The 21985-nt window shown below is 35.5% G+C and overlaps 1 protein-coding gene across 14 annotated transcripts in view; it reads right to left on the reverse strand.

Moving 5' to 3' along the window:
* Window positions 1–468: 468 nt before the first annotated feature.
* Window positions 469–21985, reverse strand: part of znf185.S (zinc finger protein 185 with LIM domain S homeolog) — an 89061-nt gene continuing 67544 nt past the window's right edge. For 10 of the 14 annotated variants that reach the window (XM_041575048.1, XM_018233088.2, XM_018233085.2 and 7 more), the window contains 9 exons: window positions 13847–13894; window positions 11660–11755; window positions 10835–10930; window positions 9130–9219; window positions 7481–7552; window positions 6229–6306; window positions 5526–5628; window positions 5104–5202; window positions 469–3410 (listed from right to left, as the gene is read on the reverse strand). In XM_041575048.1, the coding sequence (XP_041430982.1) occupies window positions 5104–5202; window positions 5526–5628; window positions 6229–6306; window positions 7481–7552; window positions 9130–9219; window positions 10835–10930; window positions 11660–11755; window positions 13847–13894 (682 nt within the window). In that variant the 3' untranslated portion in view covers window positions 469–3410. The remainder of the gene's footprint in view (window positions 3411–5103; window positions 5203–5525; window positions 5629–6228; window positions 6307–7480; window positions 7553–9129; window positions 9220–10834; window positions 10931–11659; window positions 11756–13846; window positions 13895–21985) is intronic. The other 4 variants (XM_018233092.2, XM_018233086.2, XM_018233097.2 and 1 more) reach the window with 2 other exon arrangements.

A 21985-nucleotide genomic window follows, 5' to 3' on the forward strand; every position in this document is an offset into this window, starting at 1 on the left:
ACCATAGCTAATTTCCTCCCAAAAAAATTAGTGTACCGGCACAACATTTAATAATTAAATTTTTTTTTATAGTAATAAAACAGTACCTTGTTCTTGAGTCTAACTAAGTTATCATAAATCCTTACTGGAGGCAAAACAATTCTGTTGGGTTTATTTAATGTTTTAGTAGACTTGGTAGAAGTAAGGTCTATATGAGAAATTAACCCATTATGTGCTCTATTTAAGATTGTGTGTTCTTCCTCTTACATTTATTACTATTAGAACTTCAATGCATGTTGTCTAGATAGTTTAGGAACAAAGCATGACTGATATAAACCTGTTTCTACAATAATAATGATGCAAGTTGTTCAACAGTAAGTTAAAAGCAGATCAGTGGAATAACCCAGCAATATATGCAATTGTATATTGTAGTGTTCATACTTATCTCCCATGCTTTGACAAATCACTTAGCACATACATAATAAAATGTCACTTATAAGAATATTTATTTTGTGATATTTAACATTACAGACATATAGATAATGAATAAGGATAACAAATGTAAAGCAGAATAGTAAGTATATCCTTTTAAAAATTATATTTACCTATTGACTTACTTAGTAATATAAAAGTATATTTCCCTATGGCTCCTAGTTAATGACTTATAAGTCAATATTATGGAATGTGCATCCATTAGGTAGTGCAATTTTATACAAGAACTAAACAGGTTTTTTTTGTATTAATTGTTTTATTACACAAATGTTTTTGAAATAAAATGTCAATTATTAATGTAGGTGTGAATGTAGGAACATGGGCAACCCATCACATCTTTGCTATGATTATTTGAACTACACTAGTAAATTGTAACTGTTGATTTGTTGCTATTTATTATTAGACCTGGACAACTTTGCTTCTTTTGTCAATGTTTTGAACAAAATTATATTGTTAGCTGATTGTACATTTCTTTATTTTTGGAAGAAAAGTCTTGATGTAAGTTGCCCAGAACGTTTTAGACATTTTTCGTGATTTTTTTAACTGGTGAATTTCACTTCACCTTTCACTGCCATGCTATTAATATGGGTGCCAGATACTGTAGTCTCTCAACAGTTTGGGGGTTATTTATTAAAGTCTGAAAAATTACTATAAAATCCAAATTTTTAGTGGGAAAAAAACCTTGAATTTTTCAAGATCTATTATACCCCGAGGATGCAAAAAGTCAGAATCCAAAAATCCAGCATCTCAGACCTGTCGAGGTTGTATATAAATCAATGGCAGAGGTCCCTATACAATTTGGAAGTTTCTGTGCTAGAATTAGCCCAAAAACCTGACGATTCCAAGAAATTCAGACTTTTTGGGAAAAAAACAGAAAAAAAATCGAATGATTCGGGTAAAACCATCCCCCTATTCGATTAAATTGTGCTTTTTAAAGAATAAATAAGATCAAATACTGGACTCTAGTTTGGTCAGACTTTTTTATTCTATAAATTCAGATTTTGATAAATAACCCCCCCTTAGTGTGCAAGTGAAATGGTTGACTGTGATATGTCGTTTTCAAAGATCTAAACTGGTCATACACATTTAAGGTGACAGAAGCTAGAACCCTTTGCCATTGGGTACAGAATGTCCTAATCTACGTACTAAGTAACAAGTAGAGGACAGAATTCTAAGGCAATTTGCAACTGGTTTCCATTTTTGTTTTTCTTATAAATCACGCTCAACTTTTCTAATATGAGTTATAGGAAAGTAAAAGAATGCTTGTATGCTCAATAAACCCAAATGTTCTGAGAAATAAAATTTGCAGTGTTAGCCTTATAAAACAGAAGGGTTGGCATGATATAGAATGAATTAAAATAGAGGAACATGAAAGTAATTCATATGCTTGAATTATTATATACTATTAGGGGGAAGTTACACTAAAGGTTACTGCCCTCATAGTAAACTTTGAGTTGCAACAGGCATGTGATGAGTTTGGGTTCGACCAACCTGTAGGGAGTCACAGATTGCTTAAGCTTAACTTCTATAGCGTATTCATATAAGTATATACAGTGTCAAGAAAACCAAAATTAATGGGGGCCATTAATCAGTTAATCACAAAATTATTTTTTAATAATTTGCAAAGCATTAAAACTATTTATTGTTCACCAGCTTCCCAATTTAATAACAAGGTAATTAATTGGCAAATTCACAGTTATGTTTTCTTATGCTTTTTACAGAATTCCTGTGAGACGTTTTAAACAAAAATAATTAGGGGTATAAATAAATATCTGATTAAAACTTGGAGACTCATACATATCTCCCTCTGTATCCCATATTGGTAATATTGTAATTTATTATAATAATGGTATAATTCTATACTATATCACCAGCCTGGCACATGCTTTATAACAAGGTTATGATAAAATATTTCATGAATATTTACAACCAAGGTTAGCTGATATAACTGGAAATTTCAATAATGGTACTGAATGTATGTAATGTTTCCATGCATTTATTTATAAAATTAAGCAGTTTAATTTATATATTAAATAAACTTACATAGGGGCAGAGTAAGCAATTTTTAAGATTTAATTCCTATAGGATTTTTAAGGGGGAGTTCACAATTTGATAAATACACTTTTAAAAATCCTAAACTAATAGAAAGTGGTGAGTTTTTCTATGGGAAACGCCAATCTCCCACTTGAATCTGCCCCTAAAGATCTCTAAACTGCTTGTTAAATGAAGGATGACTAGGCTTTAATATGTTGGTATGTATATTTTCATTTATATAGCGCTACTTTTACACAGTGCTATAATATACAAGTAAGTGAATATGGAGATAAAAGGGGAAATAGGAAGTTGCATATAGGTCATGTAATTGAATGTAATACACTGTTCAAAAATATATCTATAGTCCAGTTTATTTTTTTCTAGTCTAATTAGGTTAAACTTAATAGAAGGAATACTGTATATATCATATAAGTAAGAACTGCCCTTGATTCATATTTGTTTAATCCGTAGAAAAAAAGTCTTATTGTGAGAAAGTAGATTACTATATTTATAAATAAGGTATATTTTCTCATTACGGGCCATGGTAAGCATTCTGTTCTATCAAGACATTGATATTGTATTCATTAGCACCATAGATGATGAGTTCTGATTGCTTTAAAGGCTCTTTAAATTTACCATAAAATTGTAGACCATGTAGACGCTCTGTTCTTTTTGAACAGCAGCAGCCATGCCATTGTGGGAATTGTTGGTTTATATAAGGTGATAAGGGCATTTTTATGGCCTTTGAAACTGTTTAAAAGAGAACAAACTCACAATGTGCATTTGAGACCCTCTAAGCATCACAGTATTATTATAATTATATACAATATCAATACTTTTTTATGTGTAAAAACCATGAGAGGCAAGGTAGGCTTTGGCATTTTCCTGCTCTTCAGTCCGGTGATCTGAAATATAAATATGAATAAAATACATGAGCACATTTGTATGGGAAAGGTTAAATAATTTATGAATTTAACAGCTCTGTAATTTCTTCATGGTGCCTTTCGAGAATGCATTCAGAGGATTTAGAGTGCAGTTTGGAATGTCTATAATTGTTGGTCGGTACAAATTACCAAATGTTTGCACTAGTAATCCATATACTGTAGGTACATTAGTAAAAATCTGAGAAATAAGCATATATTTATAAAAAAAACAAATGATATATTTCTTAGTTTGATCTGATAGGGTTGGTCAGTGTAAAATTGACTTTATATGGGACATTTAAACCAGGTCTGTCAAACATAAATTGAAACATACATACATCATGGTGTTATACTAATAGTATGAAAGTATTCCATCACCCTACCCTGAACACAGTGGGACATAAAGAAGATAAGGTCCAACAGTCCTTGGAGTCATACATCCAGAGGTAGGGTTAGAGGGAATAAACAAATTTGGAGGGTGCTGGGATCTCTATATGGTTCCATAAAAGCCACCTGGCCAAATAACACATGCATTCTCAGTTGGAAATTAAAGGGGATGTAAAGTCAAAAAATGAAATTCCTTTAAGGGGTCCACTGCCTAAATATAAACCTATCTTCAATATACTCATGCAGGCTGATGTCCGTGCGCATGGAGAGAAGGGATGCTGGAGCACAGAAGATGTTTATGAAAACTAATAGATTTTTTAATTAAAGCAAATTGAAGATTTATTTTTAGTCAGTGGACCTGTTAAAGTAATTTTACTATTTGACTTTATATCCCCTTTAAAGCTGACCATATACTTTAAGAGGGTTATTAACTAAAACTTAAATTTTTCTTACTTTATTAAAAAAAAATTGACCAAACTCCCAAACCCGAATCACCTTAATTTAACAATAAAACTTCTTAAATAATAATTCTTCTTAGATAACAAATCTGTGCAACAAAAAGTCACAACAAAATTGATCATCAATTAGTGTCATGCAACTTTTTTTGAATTGTCACATGTTGCCCTGAAAACACGAAATTATTGAATGAAAACCAATGCAAACAGCCGAAACTATTGAGAATTCTGAAGGTAAAAAAAACATGTTCCATTTGTTAAAGGGACCATCTGCCATTGACTTTTACATGATTCCGACAGGTTTTATTTGGAGTATATTCGGATTCTAATTTTTGACAGCTTTAAAGCATAATAAATCTCTAAAAATTTGAGCTTTTTTTCCCTCTAAAAAATTGAGGTTTCATAAATAGGTCCCTTAGAGTCACTTGATTGGCAAGTTAATTTTTTGCCTGATTTGGCCACTTACGTGCTAGGACAAATCAGCTGCTGTAAACATTTGCCCCTGAGAGCCTATGCAGGCCGTCAGGCACACATTGAATCAGCACTCCAGTGTGTTCCTCGTCTGATGGGATTCTCAATCCTGCCCAATAGGTATCTGGTCAATTTTCAGCCAAATATCTATCGGGGGGGCAAGTCTGGTGGGACCTATTAAGTCAATCATGTTTACACTGTATTATTACATTTGTTTATTTTAGCAGATTTTAAGCATAGTGTTCCATATTACAGAAAGACCCCCTATCAGGAAAATCCAGGTCTCAGACTCTTTAAAAAACTGATTTGATGCCTGTATTAAAGTGCACATTCTAATATTGTTTTAGCTATTTTTTACTCACCTAAAAAAGCTTTTCATAGCAGCTCTCACAGTGCACCACATCCCGGTGAATAAATAGGCTATCGATCAAATCTCCCATTGGCTTGTTACAAATTCCACACTACAGAGATATGTAATCAATGAGTTAGAGCCCAGAGCTAAAACAGCTACTATTGTGTCATACAATTAATAAAATAATAAAAATCTCTAGCTCTTCCATGCTTGCTGGTGTATCTGTAATTAGGAGTACCAGGGGAAAAGAAGAATTTAACCATTGTATTTTTAACCACAATACATATTGCTGGCCTCATAGTTTATGTCTAGAAAAACTGTTAATATTTCTGCATGTGTTAAAAATGATGTGCTATGTTTTTGCAGAATGGATGCCCAATATTTTCTGTATTATTAAGAAGAAGAGCTTTTGTAGTAAGAAAAAATATTTACCTTAAAGCAGTACTCATGGCAGTAAATATTAAGGTGGTCTAGAATGATTTTTGCGCAGTCTATGATTTCACGGCCGCAGTAAGTACAAGGTCCTCCATCAGAACTGTGAAACAAAATGTAGTATTTCATTACTTGTGTCTATAAAAAGTTACGTTTCCTTATATTCGTTAGAGGTTGTTGCAAGTCATTATACTGCAATTACTAATCAGTCTTGTATGGAGACTTTTATATTATATATATGCAGTATATGTGGCCAAAGTGCAAATAAAGGGTGCAGTCGATCCAGCTGCATAGCATTGTGCAAATAGTCGAAGGCCTCGGATTTCAGAGACCTGCGGACTGAGCTTTGAATTAGGTGTGGCCTTTGAAGCATAAAGGGAGCTGCAAGCTCTTAGCGTGAGCAGTAAGGAACATGCTCTTGTGTCCATTGGTGCACTTGTGCCCAGGGGCAGTCCCGGTGATATTGGGATGAGCATATGACATCATGGGTGCCAGTTCGGGGGTGTGCCTGTGATGGCGAGGTTATGATGGGGCAATCACCAATTGGTTGATTGCCATGCCATTCATTTTGCTCTGTTTTTGAGGCCTCTCTCTTAGGGTGTCTGAATGCCTCATGTCATATAGGCCCTTATCCTAGTGTTTTTAGATGAACGTTGTAGTATATTTGTTTTTACAGGCATTGCAGTGTCATTTTATTTCATACCTTTTTGGTGCACTGTTGTAAAGGTAACTTGAGCTGCTGTAGGATTTCTCTAAGTCTTCGGCAAAATATGGTAGGCTTCTGTTAAAGGGAAAACAATAAGAAGAGTTAATACTGAGGTTACCTGCCTTTGCAAGTAGAGCTTAAAACATTCTCTTTGGTAAACAGTGGAGAGCTCTATTTCAACCCTTGTCTACACTTCTGGTTTTTGCATGGGGAGAGCATGTAAATGTGGAAAAGGTAAGTATTCATTGTCAAAACAGGCTAAAGGACCTGGACTTTGTTTTAAGCCACAAAAGAGCAGGCACTCAATGAAGGCAATCTTCCACCAGGCAGATAAATACAAAGTGAAGAGTTTATTGTATCCACAGCCTTACAACTTTCGTTAAAAACACTTAGGGGCACATTAACTAAGGGTTGAATATCGAGGGTTAATTAACGCTCGATATTCGACCATTGAAGTAAAATCCTTCAACCTAGAATATCGAAGTCAAAGGATTTACCGCATTTACTTCAGTCGAACGATCGAAGGAAAAATCGTTCGATCGAACGATTAAATCCTTCGAATCGAAGAAATTGCTTAGAAAGCTTATGGGGAAGGTCCCCATAGGCTAACATTGGTGCTCGGTTGGTTTTAGGTGGCAAAGTAGGTAGTCGAAGTTTTTTTTAAAGAGACAGTACTTCGACTATCGAATAGTCGAACGATTTTTAGTTCGAAACGTTCGAGTCGAAGTCGTAGTTGAAGGTCAAATTAGCCAATTCGATGGTCGAAGTAGCCAAAAAAAGACTTCGAAATTCGAAGTTTTTTTCATTCTAATCCTTCACTCGAGCTTAGTAAATGTGCCCCATCATCATTTAAGCCACATTTGAATTAAAGACACCCATATTCATCTCAGGTACACTGGGGCAGGTGATGTCTGGGGTGGAACTGATGACCCCGTTGGGGGGTGACATCAGGGGCAGGGCTGATGACATGGTGATCAGCGATTGGCTAAGTGCAATGTCATGTCCAGATTTCCTGATTTGAATATCCGCACAGGCAGTTTTTACCTGGGCAGCCCTTCCAAAACCCAGATAGGTTGCAACCCTAGATACGTGTCCTTCCAAGGTTGCTAGAACTCCCCCTGGAACCTGTATGCCTTGAGGTTGAGGCTGAATATTTAAGGGAACTAAGGCATTTGTTACTCTTTTAGACAAATCTAAAGCAAATAAGCATATTTAAATAACAGGTATCTGTGAATGTGTTTAGCCTTACCCAGAGTTTGTTGGAGATTTGAGACTCCCACTTGTGTTAACATATTCCTTTACGAAGAGAACTCCTTTATTGCTAGTTGGATAAAACAAAATGCAAAAATCAGTATTTCTTTATATTGAATACTTTTATTTTAAAGGGAACCTTTTTTCACAATATTATGGCTTGTTCATAACTTTATAACCCCATTTATTAGTGAATATTTAAACACACATAACTCAGGAAGTTACGGACGTCAATGAAAAGTAATCTTATAGTGGATTGGTAATTATATTTGCACCAACATTAATCTGTCACATACATTATTTCTAGTCTACTCCATTAAGCAACAGTCTTATATATCCTGACATAGAAATATATTGCAGGGGAGGAGGCTGAAAGCAAAGTAGGAAGGGATATTTAACACCAAAGTCCATTGCTGCAATTAGGTCATGTCTGAATGTATTCAGTAATTGAAAGGTTCTTATGATCATGTTGCTTTTACCTTGCATTTTGAAAACATCACTGGTTACAGAAAAGGTTAGCTATAGTTCCATTTGAGTGAGAATTACAAGCTGCTACTTGAAATGTGCTGCAAATTGCCCTGACCATTTCATTGGGTAATGGCACACAGTGTATTAACCACTGCTACAATTAGTTGGCAGTGACCTAAACAACACGTTTACTATTGGCGTTAACCTTTTATAAACAAAACCTGAACATTAAGGGGCAGATTTATCAAAGTGTGATTTTAGAGCTCACCCAATTTCTATTCACCCGTAGGGGATTTTTATAAGTGCATTGATCAATGGGTGAAAGTTAGAGTTCACCATTTTAAAAAGATTCTAAAATTCCCATAGCAATGAATAGAAAGAGGGTGAGTTTTTCTGTGGTGAGCTCTAAAATTGCACTTTGATAAATCTACCCTTAAATGTATATTTGGTACTTCAGCTACATCGTTAGGAAGAACTGCATTTTTGAAAAGCAGGAAATATAATTGGTATCCTGAAGTGAAGTATCTTAGCATCATTTAAGTGATTGTATGGAGGTATAAAAACAATAGCGTGAGATCATTCTGAAAGTCGAGGGTGCAATAGGTATAGGTAGAGTAGAAATTCCAATATATACCAACAGGACCGCCATCAGAAATCGCAGGGCACAAAATTTCCTGGGCTGCGCCCCCTGCAAGCCCCACCTACAGGTCCGCCCTCCCCACCACACAGTAAAAAAACAAAAAAAATATTGGTGGTTAGGGTTCCCACATGTTAATAAAAATAAAAACATATTGGTGGTCAGGGCCCCCCATAAAAAAAACATTTGTTTTTATGTCAGGGCCCTCCATTAAAAAATATTGGTGACTAGGACCCCACATGAGAAAAAAAAATTGGTGGCCAGGCCACCCCCCCATTTTAAGAAAATTGGTGGCCAGGGCCCCTTAAACGTCCATGCCTTCCCGAATTCAGCAGCTCTCAGAAAGCAGGGGGGCCCGGCTAATCAAGTAAGTGTGGCGTGGCCGGGCCCCCCTTACCCTCAGGGCCCCCTAAAACTCTCCCCCCTGTCCCCCTCTGATGGCGGGCTGTATACAAATAAAACTTTAATTCAAGAAAAATACAGACATTTTACAGAAGTTTTCTTCAGATTAAGAACACACTGAAGTGTCTGATTCCGCTTACCTTGTGGACCTGGAATCATTTCCTTCTACATATTCAGTGTAAGAAGGTTCTGTAGAATGAGTTGTAGTAACTGTGGTGCGGGAGCTGTAACTATAAAAGAAAACCTTTAATTTTGCTTTTAACAAAGCAAATTGTTTTAGCATAGACATATTATATTGTCTATGCTTGGATAGAAAATGCAATTGGCAAAAATATGTTCCACTCTGTTGGATTATAAAAAAAATGGATTATAAAAAAATAAACAGTTATTTTAAACTGTTGATTTAAAAATATTAGCTGCCTTATTGCTAGAACAATTGTATTTTCACTTATAAAGCAGCCCAAATCACTTGCAAGTCAAAAGGCAGAAAACTGTAGCAATAAATATGCAGTATAATCAGAGCCTTGATGCTTGCATAGATAATTGTGCAATTATAAGGGATTTCCTAATGGAATTTAACCAACATGACACCAAAAATAATTCTTGGCTTGAAGGGCCCTGTGAGGCCTGAAACTTTGCCTTTTGTCTACTTTGTTTTGAGCCAATAAAATTGCACAACTTAGAAGATGATTCACTCTGTCAGTGTGCAACAGTCATTTCGACTGTATGTGATTTTCTTGACCCTTGGCAGGTTGGGTAATACACTGTTTGGCACCTGATCCGAAAGGAAGGATTTCAGGGCCTGAGCACTTCATCATTGAGTGGAACCAAAAATAATTCTGTCTAACATTTACATTTTATCACAAAATTGCACAGGAAAATGTTTTGCATAATTGCAACACATCTCTAATTAGATTTTTTGTAATTTTGCACATAGCTGAAAAAATAAAATTTATAATCTTTACTCAATCAAACCTTTTGATGAGATTGAAGTGACATGTAAGAGAAATTTATGTGAAATGTTGTAGTATTGCTTAAATCTTTGTATTATGTTTAGTAGTATTTCCTGATTCGGTGAACTAGATCAACTAGTTTGGAGGAGAAATAACTGTATGACCACACCAGTGTAAAGTATGTTGGGAATGTTGAAAATCCATCTGTGATAAAAAAAACATAAGAGCCAATCACCTTTTAAAAGGCCTAAGGCACTTGACTTGGGGACTGACAACTCCCATTTCAGATATGTTTTCTTAGAATATCTACTGAATCACAGAAAAAATTACCCTTTTTCAGCACTGTTTTGCCATTTGCAAATACTCAGTAGAGTTTATTGAATTACTGATGTAGAAGCAAGTTCATACCCATGATGAGTGACTGGGCAACACTATGGCAGAACTACTGTATAGCCAATATAAATTGAAATGTAATGAGGTGAGGTACTGTATGGGGATAAGTCACAATGAAAACAAAATTATTAGAAGGGAAGGAATGATCCACTATGACTGGGGCCCATAGTGAAATTCCAGCTTATCCTAACAGACTAGTCTGCCTTGATATAAAATGGAATTCTATTTATGACTGTTTTTCAATTCTTGCACATTGATATATCTGGTCAAATGTAAAATAGTAAGTTTAGCAACTAGGACAGGATTTTCCAATATTTATTATTATTCATAGTCAATATTAGAGGCTGTAATATACAAGAAAAGAAAAAAAAGGATGGCAGCATTTCTGTATTGCTTCAAACATGGTTAAAGATCCATTATAATTCATGGAAAAGGCTTATGTTGTTCATTACAGTTACCAGTTTTATAGACTTTTTTTTTCCTCTGGTGATGAATTTACCTGTTACCATTTGTAGTGTCATACAATGTGTCGGGTACTGAGTACTTGGATTCAGTAACTGTAGTAGTAGTATTATCCCTGGCACCTGGAGTAGGCCTAAAACATAAATAAGTTTCATGTTATGTTAAAGAATGTGGCAGGTGTAGCCTTTCTGCCTAAAAAATGTGTAGCACTGAAAGGCATTGGCAGGCAAAAGCCTGTTCTAAAATTCCAGTCTAATAACTGGTATCTCCCCATCCTTTAAATGCCTGTCAGATATGAATCATTAAAACTTTTCAAACACAACCCATTTGACACAAATGTTGTTTAGTTCATCAGGAGTTGTACAAGCAAGATGGGTTGAAAAATCTTTAATAAACTTGAAGATCTTGATCTTCAATAATCTTCAATTTACCAAAGTGTATGCAGGTAAATCAGACCTTACACATGGGACATATTGTCTACTAGTGTATTTTAGCTGGAAGAGATGTGCCCTAATTCATCCCTGACATCATCCACTAAGGTCAATGTGAGGCAGCAGAGCAGTTTCAGTCACTTCTCTTCCAGCTGAAATAAATCATAGAAGAAAAAGCGCTCTCCACCTAAAGTTTAAGTTGTTTATAGGCTATTGCAGTACTAAGTACAAAGTCTAAAATGATTGTTACTACATGTACAATATTATGTTATTGTGATGGCTTTCTTTTATGGAACACTTTTTTTACTTGGGTGAAAGTATTGTCTCCCGTTGATAAATCTGGTTAGAAATTTAAAACAAAATTCTAATTTGTTCCTGTGGGCAACTGCCTTATTCACGTACAGTATAAACCACCCCCCTTAAAAATTTACCTTGGAGAGCTGCTTCTGTCAGAACCACTTGAGTTTTCATAACGTGTTTCTCTGGTTATTGTGGTGGAACTTCTACTTCCTGACTGTGAGACAAGTCTATAAACAAAAGTTATATTTATATTTATTGTTGTGTAGGAAGTCCATAGAAAGCAGTTAATTATCATAACACTGGTTAAGATTGGCTAAAAATGCTGTAACAACAGCATTACATTTTGACCAGTCTGCCGCATATAGAATACAAAAAGCAAATATCGAAATGTTTGCTAAGGGTATGTATGGGTTTACGGAAAATTTCGGAGTTTTGCGGAACATCGCCAAAAATGTACCACAAGGTCAGTTGCATCAACAAATGTTGTGTGGTAGACAAAATACTCATGATAAACAAAATAGTCATGGTAGACAAAAAAAAACGCTCATCGACTGTAATATATTTTGCTACAAAATTGTTGCCCATAGGCTTTAATGTGTTTTGCGAATTTTTCAGTTTCACAAATTTTTCAGTTTCGCAAATTTTCTTGTAGTTTTGCGAAACAGGACAGATTTGCTCATTACTATTTTACACCACTCTTTGCACTGTTCTTGTGTAATTAGAAGAATTACTTTTAGAAAGCTATTCCAAAATGAAATTCAGTGTACTTTGCATTGAGCCAATAACAATGTACATATTTGTTTGCTCATCTCTGATTTTGGCAAGCATATGCAAAAACAAAAGGGTGAAGCTGGCAGGTACAGTAACTAATCCATTAACCACAAATTTAATGTGGCTTTACAGGGTCCTGTAACTACATCTTGACCTATGCAGAGGGTAATTACAGGGTGTGCTGTGCAGTTATCGGGAATAAACCTGCCATAGTAATTAGCTGCACAATTATTTTTTTATATTTTTATACTTATAAGGCCCTGGGGTCATGCATGTTTAATAGATAACTTTCATAACTAAAGTGAATGTAAAGCTAACTATAAACCCTATAGTTTCCTTCTAATTCAATCAGATATATAAATTCAAAACCACAGTTATTAAAAAGTGTAAATTCATGGCCACAACTATATGAGCTATAGTCATTTCAGAGGTAATATACTTCACTATGTTATTATAGTAAAACATTTTTAAGGTTTGCAAAGCAGAAAGAGTCGTATAATTGTATGTACTGGTCCCTCTCATACATAAGAGGAAATTAAAGCAGAGTAGAGTATTTGTGAGCTGATACTGCAAAAGTTATATTAGTGCAGAAAAGCCTTACGCATTTTGGGCCTTCTAGGGGCTCTTCATAGGCTGCTACTGCAACCTGGATTGAGATTAGTTTACAGAAATTATTTGACCAAACCATGAGGACTTTAATTGGGGGTGCATTTAAAGTAGCTGTCTTGGAGACTATGGAACTCTATAGCAGAGTGAGAGTTAAGGCAAGTCTATTTTCCCTGGTTATACACATTATGGGTATGTGTGTGTTTTAGACCTATCCCTCATGTCCCTGATATATTAGCAGTGGTTTTATTAAAGTTAACATCTGTCTTAGCATTAAAGACATTTTAAATAGTCCACTTCCATAAGCACTGAACTGGCTATCTGTACTGTGACAATAACCTTTTGAATGCATTTAAACTATTTGTGACTCACTACAAAACCCAGAAACCACCCTTTTACCGTTGGGACATAGTTGGCATCATATTGGTTGCTTGAACCTGCTTTGGATTATAGCCAGTCCTTTGCAGACACTGCTTCAGTGATTCACTCTAGCAAATAAGTGCAAATACCCTTTTACCATTATTGTTTCTGAGCACTCTTAGGCCAAGATCCTTGCAGAGTTCAGAGAGAAAATCCTCCTACCTAACCAGGTTTTATTTTATGCCAGAATCCAGTGCTGCTGTGAGTTCTGAGATATATCGAATGTGCATTAAACATGAAAGGACATTTTGACTGAACATCACCCATTTTACAACATTCACTCCTGGACCAAGTAGGTACTGTTATTCCCTGTCCAGACAGAAGGGTTTCATCACCTTAAGAGATTGAGCAGGCTTATAGTAGTAGACTGCACCACATTCAGATACAAGCACCTCTTCTAATGCTTAGATATCAATTACAATCTTAAATTATTATAGGCCCATTGTCACATTGTGAACGTTTTGATAAATATAACAGACAAACTGCCCAAGGTGACATTTACTAAATAAAAATCATTTTACCTGTTAGGAGATGCTGAAATCAATGATGACTCCATTATAGATTTTTCACTGAAGAGAAAAATAAAGACTTGTAACTATGAAACATAAACCCCCATTCTTAAATAGCATTGCTAATTTTATGCACTTTACTAATGTGTTCAGGTGTCATGTAGGCAATTTAACACAAAAAACCTGTACCTTAGATCAGCCTTGGTATTGTTCCTATGTGGACACCCAAGTAATCTCTAATTTGAGCCATGCATCCTTACATAGTATATTAGGTTACAAAAGCATTATCATTGGTTGAGTAATTTGTTCTTTTTACTCATCTGTCAGGTGTGTATATACATATATATATATATATATAAATTACACCCATATATGCCACACCTAGCCTCTTCCAGGATCTGCAGTGTTGATGAGCCTATCACACCTGCCTGCAGCTTGTGGATAGAACTCAGCTCTGATAAGCAGGTTGCACTGCTTTTTGACTATAGCAACGCCTTCTGCATATAAGAGATACCACTCTGCCCCCTTCCCTTGGATCCATGCAGTACTCTTTCCAGTAAAGAAGCATCTTTCAGTCGAGACACTGGGGCCATCAAGAGAAAATGAAATACTAATGGGAATGGGAATCAGGCCATCATGCTAATCTGTATGAGTCAATTTTCCTTTTAATCTAGTTATGTTGACAATAAATGAAAGTGAATGAAGACAAAGTATTCAAACCAACCCAAATAAGAAGATTTGGGACTGAAAAGTCCACAAATACAAGAAAGCAGGTAGCAGAGACAGCAATGCTCATCTATTACTTTATACTTCTACAATGTGCAACAACTGTCACATAATCAGGGTGTTGAGCAAGAAAATAAAAGGAAGATAAACTCCAGCCTTACCACAATAAAGCTAAGAACTACAGGAACAGTGGTAAAATTTATAACATCCATTTAACACAGAAATATTTACCTAAAGGTAATACAATTGTTTTTAGTGTCCATTGCATTTCACAAATACCTTTCATATGGGCCTGCACATAATCTTAAAAGGATTTAAAGTGCAACAAGCTAACAGGTCATGGCGTTATGACATGTGGAGCATCAATAACAGCAACTGGTTGTTTAAAAAAAAATGCACAACACATTTCTTTCCGAAAGAATTTTATAATAGAGGAAGGGTGTACAATTGCCAGCAAATCCATGCAACATCATATACTTTAATGTCAATCCATTGACAATTTGAATGATAACATTTGGAAATGTCATCATTTAAAAAAATGCCTTTTAGGAATAAAGGTATAAATGCTGCTAAATTACACAGGGGATTTAAAGCACACTGGTAAGAGTTTCAGTAATGAAACATGTTATTTCTAAATCTCAATAATCATTCGGGAATATGAAATAAATATTCTCCCATAGTGGTAGAATAAAGGAATCATTAGGTATAGTTATTAAAAATATTGCATTGTATGCATTGAAGGTCAAGATCTATGCAAAATTGCCTAAATGCAGCATACTTTAAGAACAAGCCATTTTGAAAGTCTTTTCTACATTATAAATGTTGTTCAGCTTGAAGAACAGGCAGGGCAAGTTCTATGAGAGCACACTCTAGTTTCCACATGTGTCTTCTTTAGAAGAGAAGGTACACTTTTGTCTTCCTGCGATACTCCAAATCACTTTACAGCAGTGATCCCCAACCAGTAGCTTGTGAGCAACATGTTGCTCTCCAACCCCTTGGATGTTGCTCCCCAACCCCTTGGATGTTGCTCCCCAACCCCTTGGATGTTGCTCCCAGTGGCCTCAAAGCAGGAGCTTATTTTTGAATTCCAGGCTTGGAAGAACATTTTAATTGCATAAAAACTAAGCATAGTGCAAAGTAGAGCCTCTTGTAGGCTGCTAGTCCACATAGGGGCTACCATACAGCCAAGCACAGCCCTTATTTGGCACCCCAATGGACTTTTTCATGTTTGTGTTGCTCCCCAACTTTTTTACATTTGAATGTGGCTCACGGGTAAAAAAAGGTTGGGGACCCCTGCTTTACAGGATGAAAAAGCTAACCTGACTGTGAATGCTGGCAGTCATAGACAACTGTGTCACCTTAGCTGATACAAATAACACAAAGGCCTTTTTATTGTGATTGCTGGCTGAAGCTGTGGGGATAACACAAGAACAAGAACACAAGGTTCCTGGGTGCGTGTAGAACTATAAAACAGTACTAATAATTAATAGCATGCTCATCTATTGACTAAGCAGAGCAAAACTAGTAAACACATATATTCTGATCACTCATAACAGTTCAGACTGTTGCATAGTTTGTCATTGGCAAAAAATGTGAGGTATGCAAATAAACCTTGAGTTTTAACACTTTCGCTAACAGAACCATGTTTGCTTTTCTAAATTTTCACATTATCATGGTTTAGCTTTTTTTTTTAACCAGACAATTTGAGCATGTTTGTTCCAGATTATGGGGCAAATTCACTAACCTGCGGAGTTGCGCTTGCGCAGGCGAAGTTTCGCCAGGGCGCTGCTAATTCACTAAAATCCGAAGTTGCGCTAGGGTTAATTCATCAAGGAAAGCGAAGTTACGCTAGCGATGCCTAATTTGCATTCGGTGCCAAGTTAAAGTACAATGGACGTATGTGTAACACCAAATACATTACACTACACAAGCTGGGAAAGCTTTATATAATAAAATAGAGTTGTTATATTGCCATATACATGTGCCCACTGTATAGTTTAGGTGCCATAGGTTAGGAAATGTAGGGGGGGAAGGAGGGCACCCCCCAAAAAATGTACGATCTTTTTCAGCCTATCACCCTTAAAAAAGGAAAAGATGCCAGCGTTTTTTGGGACTTAGAAAAAATGTCAACTTTTTTTGAAGCAAGCCCTATCTACTCTATTGCACTGCGCCTGGTCTCAGTTGGCGAAGACAAGTCTGACGCAAGAGTTAACATTCATGAAAATCCGCAAGTTAGTGAATTAGCGTAGTTACGTCCCTTCGCCATAGCGCAACTTCGCCTGGTGTAAGGGTGCGAATAGTGCTAGAGTAGGTCCACTTCGCTAGCGAATTTACGCCAGCGCCCGTTAGTAAATCGGCGAAGTAACAAAATGATGTCACGCCGGCGAATTTGCGCTACCGTTAGCCACTTCGTGCTTTAGTGAATTTGCCCCTATAAGTGCAAAATGTCCATTTTTTACTAACAGCAGTTGTATATATCATCTATAACATATATAAAAGGGCCAGTTTGGGAATTTGTATTTAGAAGCCTCAGGAGCAAATTCTAGATTACACTAGTAAAAAGGCACTAGCAAAGCATAATTAACATGAAATTCTAGCATTTGACCTTTTCAACAGATTTCTGGTTTGGTTTAGTTTTGTACAGCTTATGCTAAAAATAGTGGGAGGAGGACCTTAAGGTTGTTAAAAGTATTGCATTCCTCATGTAGCTCATCGGCTAGGGCCATCCCTGAATAATCAGAATTTATGTTTACCTGATTACAAATCTTGCAAAAAAAATCCAGGGGTTGGCCAGTCCAATCCAAGTTCAAGATGTAAGGTCTATTCTGTATTTTAGTGCTAGAATCTTTTTTTTCTGGGGGAGGGAGAAGATATTGCTCTACAGTACCATATTAACCATGTAATTTTCAAAACTACAGAACAAGTCTACATATATTTGAATTTAGCAGATGCACTAGCTATATTCTCCATCAGACATCAATCTTGTGTTTTACAGCAAGAAGCAAGCTGTCCTTAAAATATATATATTTGCTGATACACAGAATTCAGAAAGATCTGGGCAGTTACAGTATTAGGTAAAGGAGGCACCGTGCTGGAATGAAGGTGTCCTTAGAACTGTACTATACTAACCACATAGCAAAGTCTTACAGTAGATCCCGTAATCAGTTATCAGTTATATGAAAAACATTATGCAAATTTGTAAGTTATTATTTAACAGAAATAGCATTCATCTTGAAAACTCTATTAATATTATCATTACCACTGTAGAATAATTTTAATGTTAATGCTAGCACTTCTCAAATCTTTTAACCTGTGAATAAAAGCTTACGGTGTTTTATCTGCAGTCTCTGCTTCTTGCGCTCCTTCCAAATGAAACCTCTTCTGCTTCTCACTAAACTAGTTTATAATTTCATTCCTACCTGAGGCAAATATCATGAGCTATGGGTGTGACTAATACTGTAGGCAACTCTACTCCCACAACTGAAATCTCTTGAATTAGGCTTTGTTATATGTTAATGTCTTTCACTCACAAAACAACAAATTGTATTAAATACATTTTCATGCTTTCTTGAGTGTTTCTATTAATATTTATCAACATATTTACAGTTATGATGCAGTATTATACAATTTTATTTCCAAAGAGGTATGAATAAAATATGTTTTGCAGCACCAACAAACTCCTCTTACTACTGGATCTAACATTTGGGGGGTTATTTATCAAAGTTTGAAAATTTATCAAAATTTTTTTTAAAACCACTCCGACCAAACTCCTGTGCAATTTTTTTTTACCTTATTTATCAATATATTTTCCCAAACGCAGGAAAAGACTCTATAAAATCGTTAAGAAATCTGAATCGTACAATTTTTTTCTGATTCAATTCCTGAAAACTGAGACATTTTTAGATTATCGCCTGAAAAACACAAATTCTTCGGATGATTTAACGAAAGCCAGTGCAGTTCAGGATATCTTCCAATTGTAAACGGGACATCTGCCATTGACTTCTACATGAACTGACAGGTCTGAGATGGAGTCCTTTTTAATCCGGTTTTCCACTTTAAAAGTCCAATGGACTTTAATAAATAACCCCTTAATAAATCTCTAAATAGTAAATAATTTAGTATGAACTGTGAAAGAAATGTTCTATCAATCAAGGAGTGCCCATTACTCCACCTCCAGTTTCTCTCTTTATAATCTATTTATAATCTATTTATAATGACTACAGATAACACAGGTTCTTGCATTTTTTACTCCACCCCACAAATTATTTTGCTTCCAAGATCAGAAAGGTAATAGGAGGGGTAACATTGGCCATCTCTTAACGGCTCCTGAGATCAAAATCTGTGCTTGCAATATTCTGGTATTATACAGTACACCCAACTGACTCTATAAGCTACAGTATTTCCAGACCATTATCCTTTATGTTGGAGAAATAGTGGAATGCCAGGTACATTACTGCATATTTCTGGGACTTTCAGGCTGTGTAACTCTTTTAGACCAGATGTTAGCTTGCAATGTCCCAGTGGACATGCCCTCCTTCCGGTTGGGCAGCCATTTAGTTTAGTATTCCAGTTTGGAATACAAATTTCATAGTCTTGACTATAGACTATTTCATCACACCTTTTAAAGGGGTGGTTCACCTTTAGTAAACTTTTAGTATTTAGTAGCAAAGAATGACCAATTTTAAGCAACTTTTCAATTGGTCTTCATTATTTTTTTTTATAGTTTTTGAATGATTTGCCTTTCTTTCTCCTGACTCTTCCCAGCTTTCAAATTGGGGTCACTGACCCCATCTAAAAAGCAAATGCTCTGTAAGGCTACAAATGTATTGTTATTGCGACTTTTTATTACTCCGCTTTATATTTATTAAACTCCCATGAACTCGAAATTCGACCACAATTCGACCAACTGAAATTTATGAAAAAATTCGAATTTTTTAAATTTGAATGAATGGGATTGACCTGCAAACACAAATCAGGATCAAATTCGAATTGAATTTGATTTGAGTTTTTTTTCTCCGAAATTCGAATTTTCACTTTGACCCTTTATAAACCTGCTCAATAACTCAAAAGTGAACAACCCCTTTCAATGTACTATTTACTTATCATTTCAAAGTGTATTTATTTACAACTTCTCTGTCCATAATTAGATAATGCCTGAGACTAAATTAAACATACATTTGTTATTCAATTTTTTCCACCTCCTCTTTTTGTTTTTCCCTTTGCTCTATTGTAAAATGCAAAAATTCAATAAAATATATGTTACCAAAGAAATCTGCCCACAAATGTGCATTGGAAGTTACAGTACAATATCTACCTCTGCCACCCATTAACCTTCCCTACTGATGATAATATTTTATGCAGTGACAATTTTTATTAATACACAATATTTATATTGCCATTGTTTATTTAGCACCAGATAAATTATATAACATTTTATTATTTGTGTGTGTTTATAATAATATAAAGACACAAAATGCAAGAGAATCAGAAACATAAGAGTTTGCAGCTCAGGCTTGGGATAGTCAGACCCCATACAAAGCAGCATCTGGACCTAATTCTTATTAAAATGAGTATTCAAATAAAAAATAATGGATTTCTTTTTGCATTTGCAGGTGTTGTATGATACAGAGCTGTGTGCCAGTATTAGAGTGAATGACATGGAAGCAAAGATAATCTGCTGGTTATTTCCTGTGCATTGTAAAACCATTTGAACTGTGGTGTAACAGATATTAATTGGGTAACTGTAATCTGTGTATATTGATAGGTTTGGGGCACAGAACATATTTTTTAAACAAATATTTATATGAGAGATGAATTGTGCATATGGCATAAAAGTCCATTAACTTCAACCATCAAAATACCTTACCCTGTATTACATTATGAGTGCTAATACAATTTTATAAAAAGGGATTGACACCCTTCTACAGTTGATAAAAAACAATTACATACAGTATGTCTGATGAAGGGGCATGCCCCCGAAATGTTACTTTAAACATTACACTGGCTCACTTGTAGTGGTACTTTTTTGTAGATAAATTGTAATCTACAACAAAACTTTTGTATACATAAACAGACATTATCTATTTTTATTTAACTTCCCAAATAAGTTCAGTTTAAGAAGGAAAACCTTTGATGTAAAATCATAGCAACCTGAAGGTGTATACTCAGTCCTCCCACACTTGCATAATTAAAGGGTTTTACACCAACCACATAAAGGCATTAGCCTCAGATACATAAACAACAGTGGAAACACCCTATTTTTTCTTAAATACTATTATTTAATTAATAAAAACATGCAAAATAGGCAGGCTGCCATGAGATGCACATCCTCTATTACTGAAAATATGTCAAATATGCTCGCAGGACTAATGGGTTCTTAGCAGAAATAAATTAACTTTTAAATGGTCACTCCCCTGTGACTTTTCAGCCTGTGGCACATGAGGCAATTTTAGCTGGCAAAAAAATGGCAATGCAGAACTGTAATTTAGTTAAATGGAATTAGGGCAGAAAAAAACTCAATTGTATGTTTTCTGTTCAAATATGTCATTATCGCTAGTGACAATCAGATTTAACTAAATGACAGACTGCATTGTCAAAGCTGACAGATAATATACCCCCCTGTGCCATAAGTGTAAAAGTCCTTACAGAAAGGAGAAAATAATCACATGGACAACACACATATTCTTTATATGTATTTTTACATGTATCGATGGGATCAATTATCTTAAAGTGCTTGAGACCAGTTTTTTCCAGATAAGGGGTGGGGCCATATCCTATGTGTCATTGCCCTTAGGGTCACAAAACAATGAGTAGTGAAAATTGGATTGAGAACCCCAAACAAACAGAATACATATTGCCTATGCTTATCTATAGTGATGGGTGAATTTGGGGCGTTTCGGTGAAAAATTTGCATCTCGTTTTTGACGCCGGTATCCGTTTTTTTTTTACGCCTGTGTCAGTTTTTCGCTGGCGTCCAAAAAAATGTCCATTTTTTTGTCGACTGCAAATTTCCATGGCGGTTTCGCGAATTCGCGCCTGGCGAATAAATTCGACCATCACTACTTATCTACTGTATATGTCATTATCATCATGGCATCTTGGAATCTGTGCCATCTTAGAATTCACTTTCAATTGGGTAGGAAGAACAAGGAGGTTGATTGCTCTACTCTGCATTGTTTAGTGAAGCCCAAGGAGTCAAACTAAAATGTAATTCTATAGTTAGTATAGATATGGGTATATACAGGTATGGGACCTATTATCCAGAATGCTCAGGACCAGGGGCTTTCTGGATAAAGGATCTTTCTGTAATTTGGATCTTCATACCTTAAATCTTATAGAAAATCATGTAAACATTAAATAAACCCAATAGGCCGGTTTTGCTTCCGATAAGGATTCATTATATCTTAGTTGGGATCCAGTACAGGC

The sequence above is a fragment of the Xenopus laevis genome, chromosome 8S (genome assembly GCF_017654675.1).
Source record: "Xenopus laevis strain J_2021 chromosome 8S, Xenopus_laevis_v10.1, whole genome shotgun sequence".
Classification (NCBI taxonomy): domain Eukaryota; kingdom Metazoa; phylum Chordata; class Amphibia; order Anura; family Pipidae; genus Xenopus; species Xenopus laevis.